The sequence below is a fragment of the Micropterus dolomieu genome, linkage group LG07 (assembly GCF_021292245.1).
Source record: "Micropterus dolomieu isolate WLL.071019.BEF.003 ecotype Adirondacks linkage group LG07, ASM2129224v1, whole genome shotgun sequence".
Lineage (NCBI taxonomy): Eukaryota > Metazoa > Chordata > Actinopteri > Centrarchiformes > Centrarchidae > Micropterus > Micropterus dolomieu.
This window is the reverse complement of record NC_060156.1, coordinates 6,462,406-6,476,928: the sequence shown is the minus strand read 5'-3', so window position 1 is coordinate 6,476,928 and position 14,523 is coordinate 6,462,406. Positions and strand designations below refer to the sequence as shown.

At 38.4% G+C, this 14,523-nt stretch overlaps 1 protein-coding gene across 1 annotated transcript in view; it reads right to left on the bottom strand.

The window, feature by feature from the left end:
* The window catches only part of lrp1bb (low density lipoprotein receptor-related protein 1Bb), a 288,718-nt gene that overhangs the window by 132,188 nt on the left and 142,007 nt on the right, over positions 1 to 14,523 (bottom strand). The window contains exons 16-23 of the mRNA XM_046053790.1: positions 14,347 to 14,490; positions 12,842 to 12,967; positions 11,713 to 11,826; positions 7,995 to 8,075; positions 7,570 to 7,740; positions 6,139 to 6,321; positions 2,851 to 3,051; positions 251 to 496 (exon numbers count right to left, since the gene is read on the bottom strand). Of these exons, the coding sequence (XP_045909746.1) occupies positions 251 to 496; positions 2,851 to 3,051; positions 6,139 to 6,321; positions 7,570 to 7,740; positions 7,995 to 8,075; positions 11,713 to 11,826; positions 12,842 to 12,967; positions 14,347 to 14,490 (1,266 nt within the window). The remainder of the gene's footprint in view (positions 1 to 250; positions 497 to 2,850; positions 3,052 to 6,138; positions 6,322 to 7,569; positions 7,741 to 7,994; positions 8,076 to 11,712; positions 11,827 to 12,841; positions 12,968 to 14,346; positions 14,491 to 14,523) is intronic.

The window sequence follows — 14,523 nt, the reverse complement described above, 5'->3', positions numbered from 1 at the left end:
GTAGTTTGACTTTTGTTGTTTTCCAGTTTTTCTTATCTATGGTGTGAATCTTGCATTAAGAAGTGATACTTACAACTCATAGTTTTTTATTAATGGTGCCAACATTGCAGGAATACAGTCTAAAAACAATGATCCCAACCACATTGAAAGACTTCAGAGTTAGTAGTGAGCCCAAATTAATATTACTGCAGACACAGGCCATCGTGATAGCCAAAAGCGTCACTAAAACAAAAAAGCTAGGGTCTGTTACCTGTGCTGTGACAGGTGTCTCCGTCTGCATCGAGCCTCCATCCTGGATAACAGGAGCACTTCACTGTGGTCTTGTACTGCTCACACACCTGGCTGCACTTCAGGTGACGGCTGCAGTAGTCCACAACCTCACACGTCTTGTTGCTTGAGTCCAGGTGAAGCCCAGGGGGACAAAAGCACACAACCCCTTTCCCTGGTGCCACAGTGCACTGGTGACTGCAGCCCCCTCTGGCTACAAGACACATATCTGGGGTGAAGAAAGGCCAACATCTTTTTAGAAACTGTACAGAACTTTTTTTTTAGAACTGTAAGAGAGACTGAGACTCAGAAGGACATCTGAAAAATACATAAGTGTGGTGGCTCTGTAAGAAAGTATCTTAAGGGTTTATGTTTGAACATAATGTCACAAGGATATCATATTTTTACCTCAGAGACAGAGATCATATGTCAAGCATAAGGAGTGTGTTCACAGTCTAATGAAGATAAAGTTGTTGTACAATGAGAAAGCCCTCATACAGCAGGTTCTCTGTGAATTCATTCATTTATTTCCATCACTGCTTCAAAAACAAAACAGGAAAAGAACATTATGCACTGTCCTTTTTAAAAGTGATATAAGGACAGACATGTCTAATCTTCATGCTCTTTTATTTTGTTAGAAAGGATTTTTTCTCCCTACACCTGGTTTTTGTTAGAAGCTGCTAGGTCAAGATGGAAAGGTATATTGGTCTGGCGTCTATCTTCACACTGTGATTAATACGGTCTTTTCAAAGGTGGGCAAGAACAGCATTGCGCTCTCTCAACGGGGGGCGGAGGGGTGCAAATCAATCAGACCCTCAAGGTCCCTCTGAACACATACTTGCCTATGAGGGGGCAGAAGCGGTCTTTTTAGCTATGACAACACAGACACTTGAAGGTCCTGTAGGGCCCCCCTGAGGCGTGGTTAGTGACGCTCTAGAAAATGAACCACCATGTTTACACTGCTCACTTCAAGAGATTAGATGGCTAGGGTCACATGAGATCTTTTTTCTTCCCTCTGAAGGCTGCTGGACAAACACTTCCACATTTGCCATCATCAGGAAGCCAGAGTATTAGTTCATGTTCTGTCCCTTTGGTCTCTGAGACAACACATTCTGCTTGTTCCTCGTCCGTCTCTAAGCTGATGAATGTGAAGGATAGGGTATAGAGGGACCCCACTGGGACATGTTCTTCGACATCCCATGATATAAGATGAAAAATTGAAGTGAGAGTTTGTACAAGTGCTGTGAGGTGCCTCAGCAGGTAACACATCCTGGACCTCTTGGAAGATGTGACAGCGTTTCAACTTTTCCAATTAATTTCTAGCAACTCTAAGACGGCAAAAAGTAAATTCTGAATAATAATAATAAAGAGTTATATTTCAAAGAGTTGCACAGAAGAATGTGCTGCAGTTTTAATTTGCAATGTAAATGTGGTTTATTCAGATGCAAGTGTTCTTTGTTTTCTCTTAAACCAACGTCATTAACTCCAGTGTTTCTATCCTTGCAAGAAATGACAATCAAAGAAACTCAACACAGTAGGATCATTGCAACATCCAAAATCAGTTCCTGGAAGTCATTATTTTTGACAGTTTTTGTTGTTTGTTTGACTATAAAGTGATTATTTACCCAGAATATATCTTTGAGTATCAAACACTCACCTCCTGTAGGCTTGAAGTGTAGCTATAAAAAGTTCCCCCTGAAGAACAGCAGCTATGGCCAGCTTGAATTTTGTTGGAAATGGATTCCAAAGTTGACAAGTTTTTATAGCTTAAAGTATCACGAGATCCATTTATACTTCTCAAAATCTTTCTTGTCAGTCTATCACCCTCCAGAAGGCCAGGCACAAGTAAGGTTTTTAGCCAAAATGATGGCTGTTTGTGACATACACAGCATATAGATGTGCTTGTCTGTGGTATTGTACTGGAATCTATAGTATTTAACACAATTCAACTGCTAAAGACACTTTTTACGATCTCTCAAATTGACCATGAGGGATGAGTGTTTGATTATCTGTACTCATATTTTCGTGTACTATTTTGTCAGACTCCTTAGTTCCAGGTAATGGAAAATGTAATGCTACAAAATAAAATTATATATTTTATGTATATATATTTATTTTTACAGTACAGAGCTTTCAAGTAGGTGGAAACAGTTTGTGAAAGACAAAAAGGCCAAAACAGTACCGTATGGGCTACCTTGCTTAGCCTGCTGCCATTATGACCCAGACTAGCAGCTGAAAATGGATGGTTGGATGGAATGCACAAAGCAAGGATTTTAGGCTCGGTGGGGAAGGACTTGACTGGCCTGCACAGAGCCCTTACCATAACCCCATCAAATACCTTTGGGATGAACTGGAAAGGCGACCGAGAGCCAGGTCAGTGCCTAACCTCCAACATTTTGTGGATAGCCTTCCCAGAAGAGTGGCAGCTGTTTCAGCAGTATACTAATGGCCATGGCAGGGGAATGAGATTTTCAGCAGTCACATGTGTATAATGACCAGGCCATGTAGTCTACTTGAAGTATCATTTTCAGCATCTTGGAGGAGGACAAAACAAAAAGATATGACATGCAAAACAAACATTACCGCAGATGGGTCCTTCATCCGAGCGGTCTGCACAGTCCACTTTTCCATTGCAGATCTTATCAGGTGTGAGGCAGACAGATGTGTCGTTGCCACAAGGGTACTTGGGTGGCTTGCAGAGAGCAGACTGACAGGACTCTTCATCCGAGCGGTCCTCACAGTCAATGTCCCCGTCACACACCCAGCTCTTTGTGATACACTTGCCTTTAGAGAATGAGATGTTAGTAGACATTAGCCGTTTTAAGCACTTAAAAATTAAGCATTTCCAAGTTTCACTGCAGTTGAGACTATGCGACCTCCTTGCAGTAAGTATTATTGAATTATATGAGGTTCACAAAAAAGATCCCTGCCTTAAAAAACTGGAATTTAACTAGTACATTTAGTGTTTGCATTTCCAACTTTGGATTAGACCAATGTTTCATTACTCAGTTCCTTCATACATTTGGAATAATTAGATGCCCAGCTATTTTCCCCCAGGGGTCTTGAATCCACAACAAAGTTTTTCTCAATTCTGTGCTAAATATTTGACTTGAGAAAAAAATCCACACAAGATCTATATTCATTACGCTGATATCTACAATAGAGAGTACTTTCTTTTCCCTCCCTGTGCAGGTTAGAAAGATAATACACATATTGGGATGTATCATTTTTGCGCTCTCCCAGGTATCGCTTGGATTTCAGCATATTCCAATTTACACTTTTTCCATCAAAGCTACATCATAGAGTTTTGAGATCCCACTGGTTTATGCTCGGTACCAGATCAGTGCAAACCGACGTGGGAGGCTGAAGCGACTGCTGTGTCGGTGTGTATGTTTGGCTTCTAAACTTTGCAAAATACAGTGTAGTTGCACTTGCACATATGCAAATGCAAGCTTATTTGCTATTCAATTGCACAAACTTTTCCATGTGAAAGAATAAAGCACAAAAGTCCCACAACTTCAACCTGATAGATTTTATGAGTGTATGTATCTTTAGAAAGCTAAGAGGGTTTAATAAGCATAACCATTTCATATTATTTTCAGTAGGAAATAAAAATTTTATATTCTTTCCAAATATAGAAAAGCTCAAACATCTAAAACTTTCATCTTTAATTCAACAAAAATGCAACATATCCACAGATGGATTTCCTACAGAGCAGAGAATATTTATTTTTAAATAATAGATGAGTAAATTCCGTTGTTATGTTTTTTCCCCTTATCATAAAGAATGCTACATTGATAAAGACCTTCGTATTTAATCGGTGTCTTCTACCTGTTTTTGTTTTATAACTCAAAAGATTTGATTCATTAAAGCATAAGGCCTTCTTCTTCTTCAAAGATGTTCATTTAGTAAATATTGGTCCCATTTAGAGGGAATTAACAATAAACCAGGGTATTCTTTAGGGTGGGGCTACCTTGTCATTGATAAGTCCTAAGCAACCTGTCAATTAGAATAGAGGTGACCCGTATCCACTTAACTGTGTATATTTAACAAGCGCCGTTGAAAAAATTCAGCTGTTCATATTTACAGTAAGTAAACCCTCTTGTCCAAATACTGTCAAACCTGGTGTCAGGTTCCAAAAAATCAAGATGGCATTCAGAAATCCAAAATGCCTACATATACAGGAGAAACTTTTCTAAACCATCACTCTTTGATTAAGATACCTTTAAGGGGAGAGATTGGACCGTCCATTTCGATAAAATATGTAGTTAGATAAATATTTACTATTGCACTCTTCCTATATGTTAAGCTGTTCTTTGTTTGAGCTGACTTGTTGTTTTTCCTTCATATTTTTCAAATTAACTTTTGTGTGGGTTGCTAAACCAAGTTTATTTTGTTGTATTATTTAATTGAGAATAAGCTCCACAACAAAAATTCTTATTTTTGTTTGTGAAAATACATCCAACCCCAAAGGTTGAATGTCCAGGAAAGGTATAGGTCTAGAATAAGTCTCATATTTTTGTTTCCTCTGGTAAAATTGAAAAAAAAAAAGAAACAAATCCATCTTTTTCTTTCTTTAATCCATCAGCACTCTTAAGATGGCCCCATTCAGAAACCTTTTTGAATAGTGTTGGAGAGGGCACTCTGTTCTTCTGGGGAGGACAGAATGAACTGCATTAGTGCACAAGGGTGTGACACTTCTGAATTAGAGTGAATAATAATTGTGTGGTCTAACCAACCCTTCCCCACGCAGCATTGCCTCCGTTCTTGATAATACTGTCAAGGGATGAGCAGAAAGCTACGGAGCTAAAGACAGAAAGAAACAGAATCTTTCTCTGACCTTCTCCTTTCAGCTGCTGAAAGAAAGTGGATGCTGGGTTTGGGTACATGGGGGGTTTAAACAGGCCACTTAAATGGTCTGTCCTAATTGGCTGAACAAGTACATGCAAACTTCACTGCACTGCTCCAAAGTGGAGAATGGTTAAGCCTCTGGAGCCTGTCAGAGAGTTTATGAAAGGGAAGAGATCCATTTGGCAGCTTCATTTGTAACTGATACACACAGAAAAAATGTTCATGAAATGACTGAGATACTTTCCTTCTCTCTTAAGACCTGCGCAAAAGACTGGCACGAAAATGTACTTTTGTTTGTTCAGAATATATTTTCATTGTATCTTTCAATATGGAAGTTAATTACAAGAGTGAAAGTTTTTGTTGTGTCATCTGTTCACGAGACTTAAAGATTTATGTTCAAACTTCATCACACTCTTCAGACCATCATGCTTAATTTACTAGTGAATTAAAAATAAGTTTTGTCAATCATGCATGATGTAACCTACACACATAATAAAAAAATTAGGACAGTTTTTTTATTCCAGGTATCTTTACATGCTTTCAATGCAATACTATAGTCAAAAATCAAGTCAGCTGATTTGGCTTTCTCTCTGATGATTTGTTTTCTGTCCTCTGTGCTCAAATTAGTTCTGCCAGGCTGCTGTGGTTCTAAAACTATAACATTTGTCTCAGGCGAATGATGCACAATATACTTATTGAACTCAAATGCAAGATGAATTTAGTTTTCATGCCACAGAATCTGAGTTTATACAACAGACCAACCATAATTGTCAGAGTCAGTTGACTAATGAAGTGTGAAAATCAACACTATACAGTGTATACAATATCAGACTTTATCCAAAACTCCTAGAAGACATGTCATATAACATTTATACTGTATGTATTAATTATCAGTTCACTACTTGTACAATGACAATTTACAGTAAACAGTAGCTCCTTTTTACATAAAAATAACTGTCATCAATGTATCCTTCACTTCTGACCTCAGTGTGTTGTTTAGCTGTGTTCTGTATTCACTACCTGTATCTTTGCAGGTAAACTTTGCCTTGGGGTCACACATCCTTTTGGTGCCCTCACAGTCTTTCTCGTCACTCCCATCCTCACAGTCCTTGTCTCCGTCACATCTCCAGCGTTCTGGGATGCAGGTTCCATCTGTGACACAGTGGAATTCCTCTCCACTGCACTCAATCACAGATGGTAGCGCTGAAACAAGTCATTCAGCAATTACTATTTCACAGATCTGCGGCAAAGGCACAACAGCATTGAACTATTATTTTATATCTTTTTTACACATATATTTATATTTGCAAGCAGGGCATATGGCAACAATAATGGGTCAGTTAGTTGCAAAGGAGGACGCTGTTTCACTGCCAGCATTTAAGGTTTATGTCTCGAAGATGTTTCTGTCTTGTGTAATTACTCTGGTCACTATATCTTTCTCGAGAGGGGCTTCATTACAAATAAAATAAACTGAAACCCATAACCATTATGTTGTATGCTGCAATGCTAGGAGTAACTGGACACATCCTCTCATGATAATGAATGCATAAACTAAATGGCAGTGTGAAATACACTTGTTTTTTAAGATGTTTCCATAATGATTTAATATTTACATATCTTATATTTTAGTTTTAAAACATGTAACACCAAGATAACTAGAATAACACCAAAGAGCTTTGTGATTTATCTTGATTCATTATACATTTTTTTCAGCAGGACATAATAAACAGCAATATGCATTAATTTAAGTCGTGGCATTGTGCATATAATGGTTTCAATCTGATTAACCAGTTGCTTAATACTTAAAATTAAAACCCAAAACAAGATTTCTTCAACAGTCGAAGCAAAGCTAAGACAGATTCAATCCCCCGGGGTAAAGGCAGAAGAATACACGGGGGAGCGGAGATGCCTGCAGTTCCCATCAGGAAACGGTTTGATGAATAGTCTACACATTCTAGTGACAAGCAAGTGAGCTGTGAGTTTCTAGGAGCTTGCATGAGGTTTGTGTGGTAATTCGATTAAATGATTCAACTCCTGATGGTAAAATTCCCCCGAACGGAGGCTAGATAAGATGAGTCACACATGACTGTGAAAACAAAGTTATTGGACTCAAGCTGATTCATTGCTAAACTTACAAGACCTAAATTTAAACATTGATTTAAATTGCAAATACAATCGTTAGCACACAACAACAAATACAAGGACAGCTCAACAAGGCTACATAAAGGTGCTACCAGACAAGCCTGCTATGAGACAGATCTTTCAAGAAATTAAAAAAGAGAACACCCTAGTGGCAACGACTTAATATGTGCTGCATAGTATAATAATATTACTACATTGGCTTCATACTACTAACATTTTGATGTGCTGGAAGGGCTGTGCTAGTCTACCTACTTCTTATCTGACTTAACACTTCACGGCATTTGGAAAAGGTAATGCGGGCACTCTTACATGCTGATCCCCCTCTGCAGGTCGTGTTCTCATCACTGAAGTCGCCACAGTCGTTGTCACCATCACAGGCCCATTGGTCTGGGATACAGCGGCCACTCGTGCACTGGAACTGGGAGTTGGAGCAGGACTGGGTGCAGCCCACTTCATCACTTCCATCTCCGCAGTCATCATCTACACACATGCACAAATACAAATAATAAAAGGTGTGACCTCACAAATACACAAAAATATGCAATGGTTAAATCAACAGAAAAAACACAATAATAAAAATAATAATAATACTACATTTTATTTGTAATGCACTTTACATTTCAAACAAATCTCAAAGTGCTGCAAAATCATGAAGGCAAGGTAAAAATATCTAACAAAACATATAATTTATGACCCCACTTTTTATTTCTATGATTTTATTTCTATGTCCTCACCTGAATCGCAATGCCACTTCACACTGATACATCGTCCATTGGAACAGCTGAACTGAGTGAGGGGCTCACAGGTGGGGAATGCTGAAAAAGGATTGTATAGAGGTACACATAAAATGCAATCTCAGTCTAAGCCAAACACATATTTGCGCTGCAATTCTACACTCAAATAAATTATCAGAAATTGCTTTTTTTAAACTGGGAACTGCCACAAGTCCATTTCCTAAAACCTATGCTATTATTATTCACTATCATGTGAGTTAGCTAGTTTAGTTTAATACTGAAAAGTATATCTCCGCATTATTTAAGCTTAATCAGAAAATATCAGGGGATCACCAAAGTCAGTATGATTCACCCTCTGGGGACCATGAATGTCTTAACAATCTATTCAATAATTCCTGACATATTTCAGTTCGGATTAAAGTGGTGGACTGACTGACCAACATTGCCATCCCTTAAGCTATGCTACTAGCATGGCTAAAATATGCATATAGTGTATGTGCTGATCACATTACTGTGACCCATTAAAATTATAATCTCCAATCCAGGATCTCCAATTGTAGCTCAGGTGCTATATCTTCAGAAATACTTGTCGGTATAAGTTTGTGACCCTGGATGGAAGAGGAATAGAAGTTGAGAACAATCTGAAATTCCTCTTTTGATTAATGCTTTGTACTAAAGGGAGCAATGCATGACCATGTTTTATTCAAGTACTTTTTTCACATGTCCTCTTTTGATCAATGCCTCCAGTCACAATACCTGTAAAAACACACCTGGCCCTGAAACAAAAAAAACAATCATCCCACAAAGAGCTGCAACTCAACAGTTACATCGTGGTTGAGTGGACATGGTATATATATATGCAGATGATATAGACTCTGAACCTACTATGAGATGATTCCACATTAAGTTCATGGCAGAGAGGGAGTGGGAAATGATGCATGTATAGATACTTGTCTTGGGGACAAGCATCAGCAATATTGCAATTAACTAAATTACTTGGGTTGACATATTACAGTCACCATGTAGTGACAGCCACCTTTTCATTTCAGTAATTATTTATCTGCACCTGTGGCTCCTATTGCACACACTGCAAATCCTGGAAGTGTATGTCTCCTAAAGTTTCCTCCAATTTCCCTATAAAGATACAATTCTTTATGTGCACAAGTGTTTGCTGCTGATACATGATTATATATATATATATATATATCTCAAAGAGACTTCATGAACTAAATTGGTCTATGTTATCGTTATAGCTTCAATACTCTTTACCAGTACTGAAGTAAGTATAGGAATACTGCATTTTGTGGACTGATGACATTGTCAGGATTGGCATTTGTTTTCCCATCAGATATTATTCTTGTTTCCAATTTTGAGATACTGTATATACAGTACTTTTCAAATACCCTTTCTGGATGCCTGAAGCGTTATTGACTTCAGTATGAAATGCAAGCCTACATTTGAATTGATTTGTTGGCATCTGCTGCTGCCTGGAATACCTTAGGTGCTGTCGAGGAGACATATTGTATCTTTATTAGACAAGTCTCTTCTACATTTCCCACAAATGTGTTAGGTCTCACTGACAGTGCATGGCTGGTTGGAATTTAACATTCATTAAAAATGAAGCACGAACATCCATAAATAATGATGGTTTCAAGTAAACAGCGAGCCTGGCAAAAAATGGAACACTAGCATCCATAAGTAATGACGGCTTCAAGTGAATAGAGCGCCCAATATGAGACATTGTGTGACAACTACTAAACTACTGACAAACAAAATCCAAATTAGCATCAATCTCTAAGGCGGCCACCACTGAGCTTCAGGTGTTCCAAAACCCACAGTAGCTCCACTGAAGCTAAGTGAGCTGCCAGAGCTGCACAGGAGAGTGCCTACAGAGAAGTAATGCCTGAGGAAGCTCAGACAACAGTATGGGAGAGAATATGTTTTGCTGCTCAGCTTGATTATGATTGAATGAAGCCGAGCATGAACTTTAATTACTGCTTACACCCTGGTTGTTTGTGACTGCGTATTGAAGCAGCTTAGAACACACAAAGGGAGGCTGAGGCGATACAGCACTGTGCAGCGTTTGGCAAACATCAATCACTGTAAAAGGCTGATTTAATACAAATGGTGGTTAAAGAGAATCTTAAAACCTTACCCCCATCTTTTAAATGTATGCTGGTAATTCATCCAGTTTAACTTTACTGCTGAAAACATATTTTACAGCTTAAAAAGCTATTTCCCCTTGCATAAAGAAGGTTAAATACATCTTCAAAGAACTCCAAAAAGCTAAGGCCATCATGGCGTGCCATGTATTTTTCTCATTTCTGTTTTCCAAGATTAATCCACAACGCAGACTGCAACTTTTGCTAACTGAAGCTGACAGATTGTATAATACCACTGAGACATGACTTCAGAACAGTGAACTACTGTACAAAAGCATGCATTTTACTCAACTGATGCCATCAGTGAGGGCCTGTCAAGGCATCAATAATTAAACACCTAAAATAGTCTAGCAAGGATATGATAATTCGTATTAAAATGTGGTTTTCAAAATGATTATTAGATTCAAAGTGTCTCAATACCTTGTTTTAACATGGCCACTGAAAATAATTGCCACTAGTGCATCACTGAAGCTGTACATGGACAAAAAATTGCTGGCGAGCTAAATTTAATGTCAGCATGCTACCAATCAATGATGCTAAAATGCAGATGTTTACTTCGTGTAATGTTTACCATGTTCATCATCCTAGTTTAACATGTTGACATACATAAATGTACTAATTAGCTACAATCTGTGCTAATTGAACACAAAGCACAGCTGAGGTTGATGGGGATGTCATTAGTTCCGCTAGCAGTCACAAGCCAAAGTACTGAGAAAATTAAAGACTTTGACCTGATGATGGCGCTAGTAGAAAAGTTGACAGATCACCAAAGTTATGAATCAATGCCCGTACCAAGTAATGGCAATCCATCTAAAAGTTGGGGAGATATTTTGCCTGGACTAAAGTGGCGGCCTGACTGACAGACATTGCCATTCTTAGATCCCCATCACTAGCTGGCTAAAAACTCCACTTCATGTATCAGGACATATCGTTGTGTGTTATGGATTTAATATATCACTTTAGGTGGACAACTGCAACATTTATTTAAAATGGGAATGAAAATAACAAGTCATCAGGTTCAGTTATTTGCATCAGCGTATGGCTTCGGTGGTGTGCTTTAAGGACATTATGTGAAAAAAAAGAGAAACATTTTATTATAATGCACCAATCAAATTACATCAAATTATCCAATGTGAGTGCTGCTTAGCACATATTTATCCATTAGAGGTGGAACCTCTGTAAGGGGGAACTGCAAAAATGTTTTTGGCACAGTCAACTACATAAATGATAGTCACCTTTTGAGAGTTCCAAGTGCACAATGGAAAGTGAGTTTTGAAATTGCACCGCTGGATGGTGTAATCATTAGGTCAGTATTGTAAATTTGCAACCCTATCACTCGTCACAGATTGAAGTGAAAAAAGATCTTACTTATTGTATATTTAAATATACCCCGATTAGACATAACATTATTACATGTGAGGAGTAAACAATTAGAGATTGCCTAAATGCTGCTATTAGTATTCTATTCATTCATGGAGCTGGCCTATTTTCCATCTTGACTAAAAGCAACACAAATAGCACTTGAATGACGTGGTAAATAGCCATATGTGACTCACTGCATGATATTTCATCAGACATATCCGCACAGTCATCCTCCCGGTCACAGCTCCATGCTCGAGGTATACATCGTCCATTCTGGCAGGAGAACTGGTCGGCCTGACAGGGCTGGGCTGAGAAAGAAAAAAGAGGCCGCTTAATTCAATCACACGTGCATAAGTCAATGCAGGATTTGCACAACAACGCTAATGATCACTACATCACCAGGATGTCAGTGTCCGCCAAGTGCAAACTTTTTATCACTCAATCACACGGAACAGCATGGAAGGTCTGAAGGCCAAGGGAAATGCACTGTTGCTTGACAGGCCGTCAGTTACATGCTGCACGGCCATTGTGAGCACACATGGACGGCGTACAAGTGATGTCTTGCCGATGTGGGATATACATGTCAATCTGACGCTGAGGCAAATTCATCATCCTCTGGCTAATGCTCATTGATTGATCCTCTAAGAAAAAAAAAGCTCCTGAGAGGCACCATTGAGGACATGGGAGGCAATGTGATATACTGCAAGTATTCCTGACACACAGCTGCCTCCCGTAGGTGTTACAGTTCTTTGATACTGGAGAGCGCTCTCACACAATGAGATTGATTGCACTGTACTGAAGCTACTCCAGAGCTGCAAGGTATAATGGTGATGCCTGCCTTGACAACACAGGACACCTCTGTTCAAGACTTAAACAAAGCACATCTGAAGTGAGAGAAATTTATCAAAAGATGTTAAGAGGTTTTAATGCCTTACAGTATGATGATGAGAGAGTCGTTCAGTCTTTAATTCTTATTATCTACAAATGCTTGATTAAAAGCTATTACAAAATTAAAATGAAAACAAAATTAAATACAAAAGTACATTAATCAACTGAGCAATCCAGAAACACAGATATGTGGCTCTGATATCACTATTTAAAAAAATAGACTTCAGGATTCATTGATAAAATATCTGTTATAAAGCAACAGACTGAAAATCAATCAGCAAAGAGAAACAATGATACCGGATGACAGATTTTGCCAAATTGCTCAAATCACAGAAAATCATCTTTTACTCGCAGGTTATATAATCGAAAAATTATCCGACTACAGCCAAAGCTATAGTGAATCAAAGACAAACATAACATAAAAATGGTACTTACCTGAGCATGTAGTGTTGGCCTCATCCTCATTGTTGCCACAGTCATTTGTCCCATCGCAAAGCCATCTTTTGGGAATGCAGCGATTGTTACTGCATTTAAACTGATCAATGGGGCATGTGTGATTGTCTGCAAAGAGTTCAAATGGCAGGAAAAAAAAGTCAGTCTACGACCTTGCAGCTGTTACATGAAAAAAAAAAAAGAGTATACAATTTTTTTAATGAAAAATATCTCACATAGCCTAATTTAATATTATAAAACATTATATTTTAAATGTCAGCCAAGGTAGCTGAAATGGGCTTTCACAAAGAAAAGCCGTAAGGGGGAAAAAGTTCCATGCTTATATAGAGTACATTCATAGCTTCTTAGTGGGATTTCATTGAGTCCACAGCTCAACTAATCTTGCACTGATAGACCAGCAAACCATTTTACAGGAGAATCTCACATTCTCTCCTTGGTGGTTTGTCCTTGAGAATAAGTATTAAGAGCCTCTGTAACATGAACGGTCTTAAGTATTAGTAGTATTTGTTATGTGGTTTTAGTGCCATGATGTTTTGTTGATATAAAGCCCCTTTTATATGATAACAAAATACAATAATAATATAATATAAATTTAAATATACTTGACGGAAACTAGCAGCCAAGCTCCTTATTGTCTTTTCAATTATGTCATTTAAATGTTATTATACATGGAACACTAAAAGTCATTAAGCCTAGCCACTCATAGACCATCCTACATTAAAGTGAGCAAATATCTAGGTAGTTCCGGGATACTGTGACATTGTATCTGCATGATAAATTACCTTTGATTTTGAGACAACATAATTCATAATACCTAATAGCACCACCACTGTTGATGGTGATGGTGTTCAGACATTTCTCAATGCCAGATGCTGGAAGACCGTGCTTGACTGAGACCAGTGTTTTGATCAGAGGAGTTCTGTAATCATCTTGTGTCTTGCCACATGCAACATTTCGATGGTCTGAATCAGATTTGCATTGTGTTGCAAAGTTAAATGACGGTTTGTGAGAAGTGAAATTCCTCTGGCTTATGACAATGAGAGACTAAATTTGTTATAGAGCACTTGCAATTACTTAAACAAAACTTTACCTTAAAACGTAACTTTACCTTTAATATAGCTGGCATCCACATTCATCTATTTCAAATTAGATTATGATACTTTGCTTTAAGAAAAAATAATGGACAAGCATCCAAGCGTCTAACATGGTGTTTATCTGACTGATTTGTTAAAGAGCAAAACCACTTCAGCGAGAGCAAAAGAGGAGACAGCAGTGTGAAGGCGGAACACATTTCACCCCTACTCCAGTGGCATTTAGGAACATAGGAGTTGACAGCAAGAGAGAATCAGCCTTAAAAAGCTTGTACTTTTTTTTAGCTTGGAGCTTGTAAGTGCATGTAAGTGTGCAGTATCTGTACATACAATGTATTTGAGTGTTTGCATGCAGTGTGTTGGCTTGCAGTGCAGACAAATTTTCAAGATCCTCACAGCAGCTGTGGGTCTCCTCATCACTTCCATCCAGACAGTCGTCATCTCCATCACACTTCCATGCGGCTCGAATGCAGCGATGATTATGGCACTGGAACTCATCGCTTTTACATCGCTGTGGTTCTAAACCACTGCTGGAGGATTCTGGGAGAGAAACAGTGGTGAGACCAAAATCAA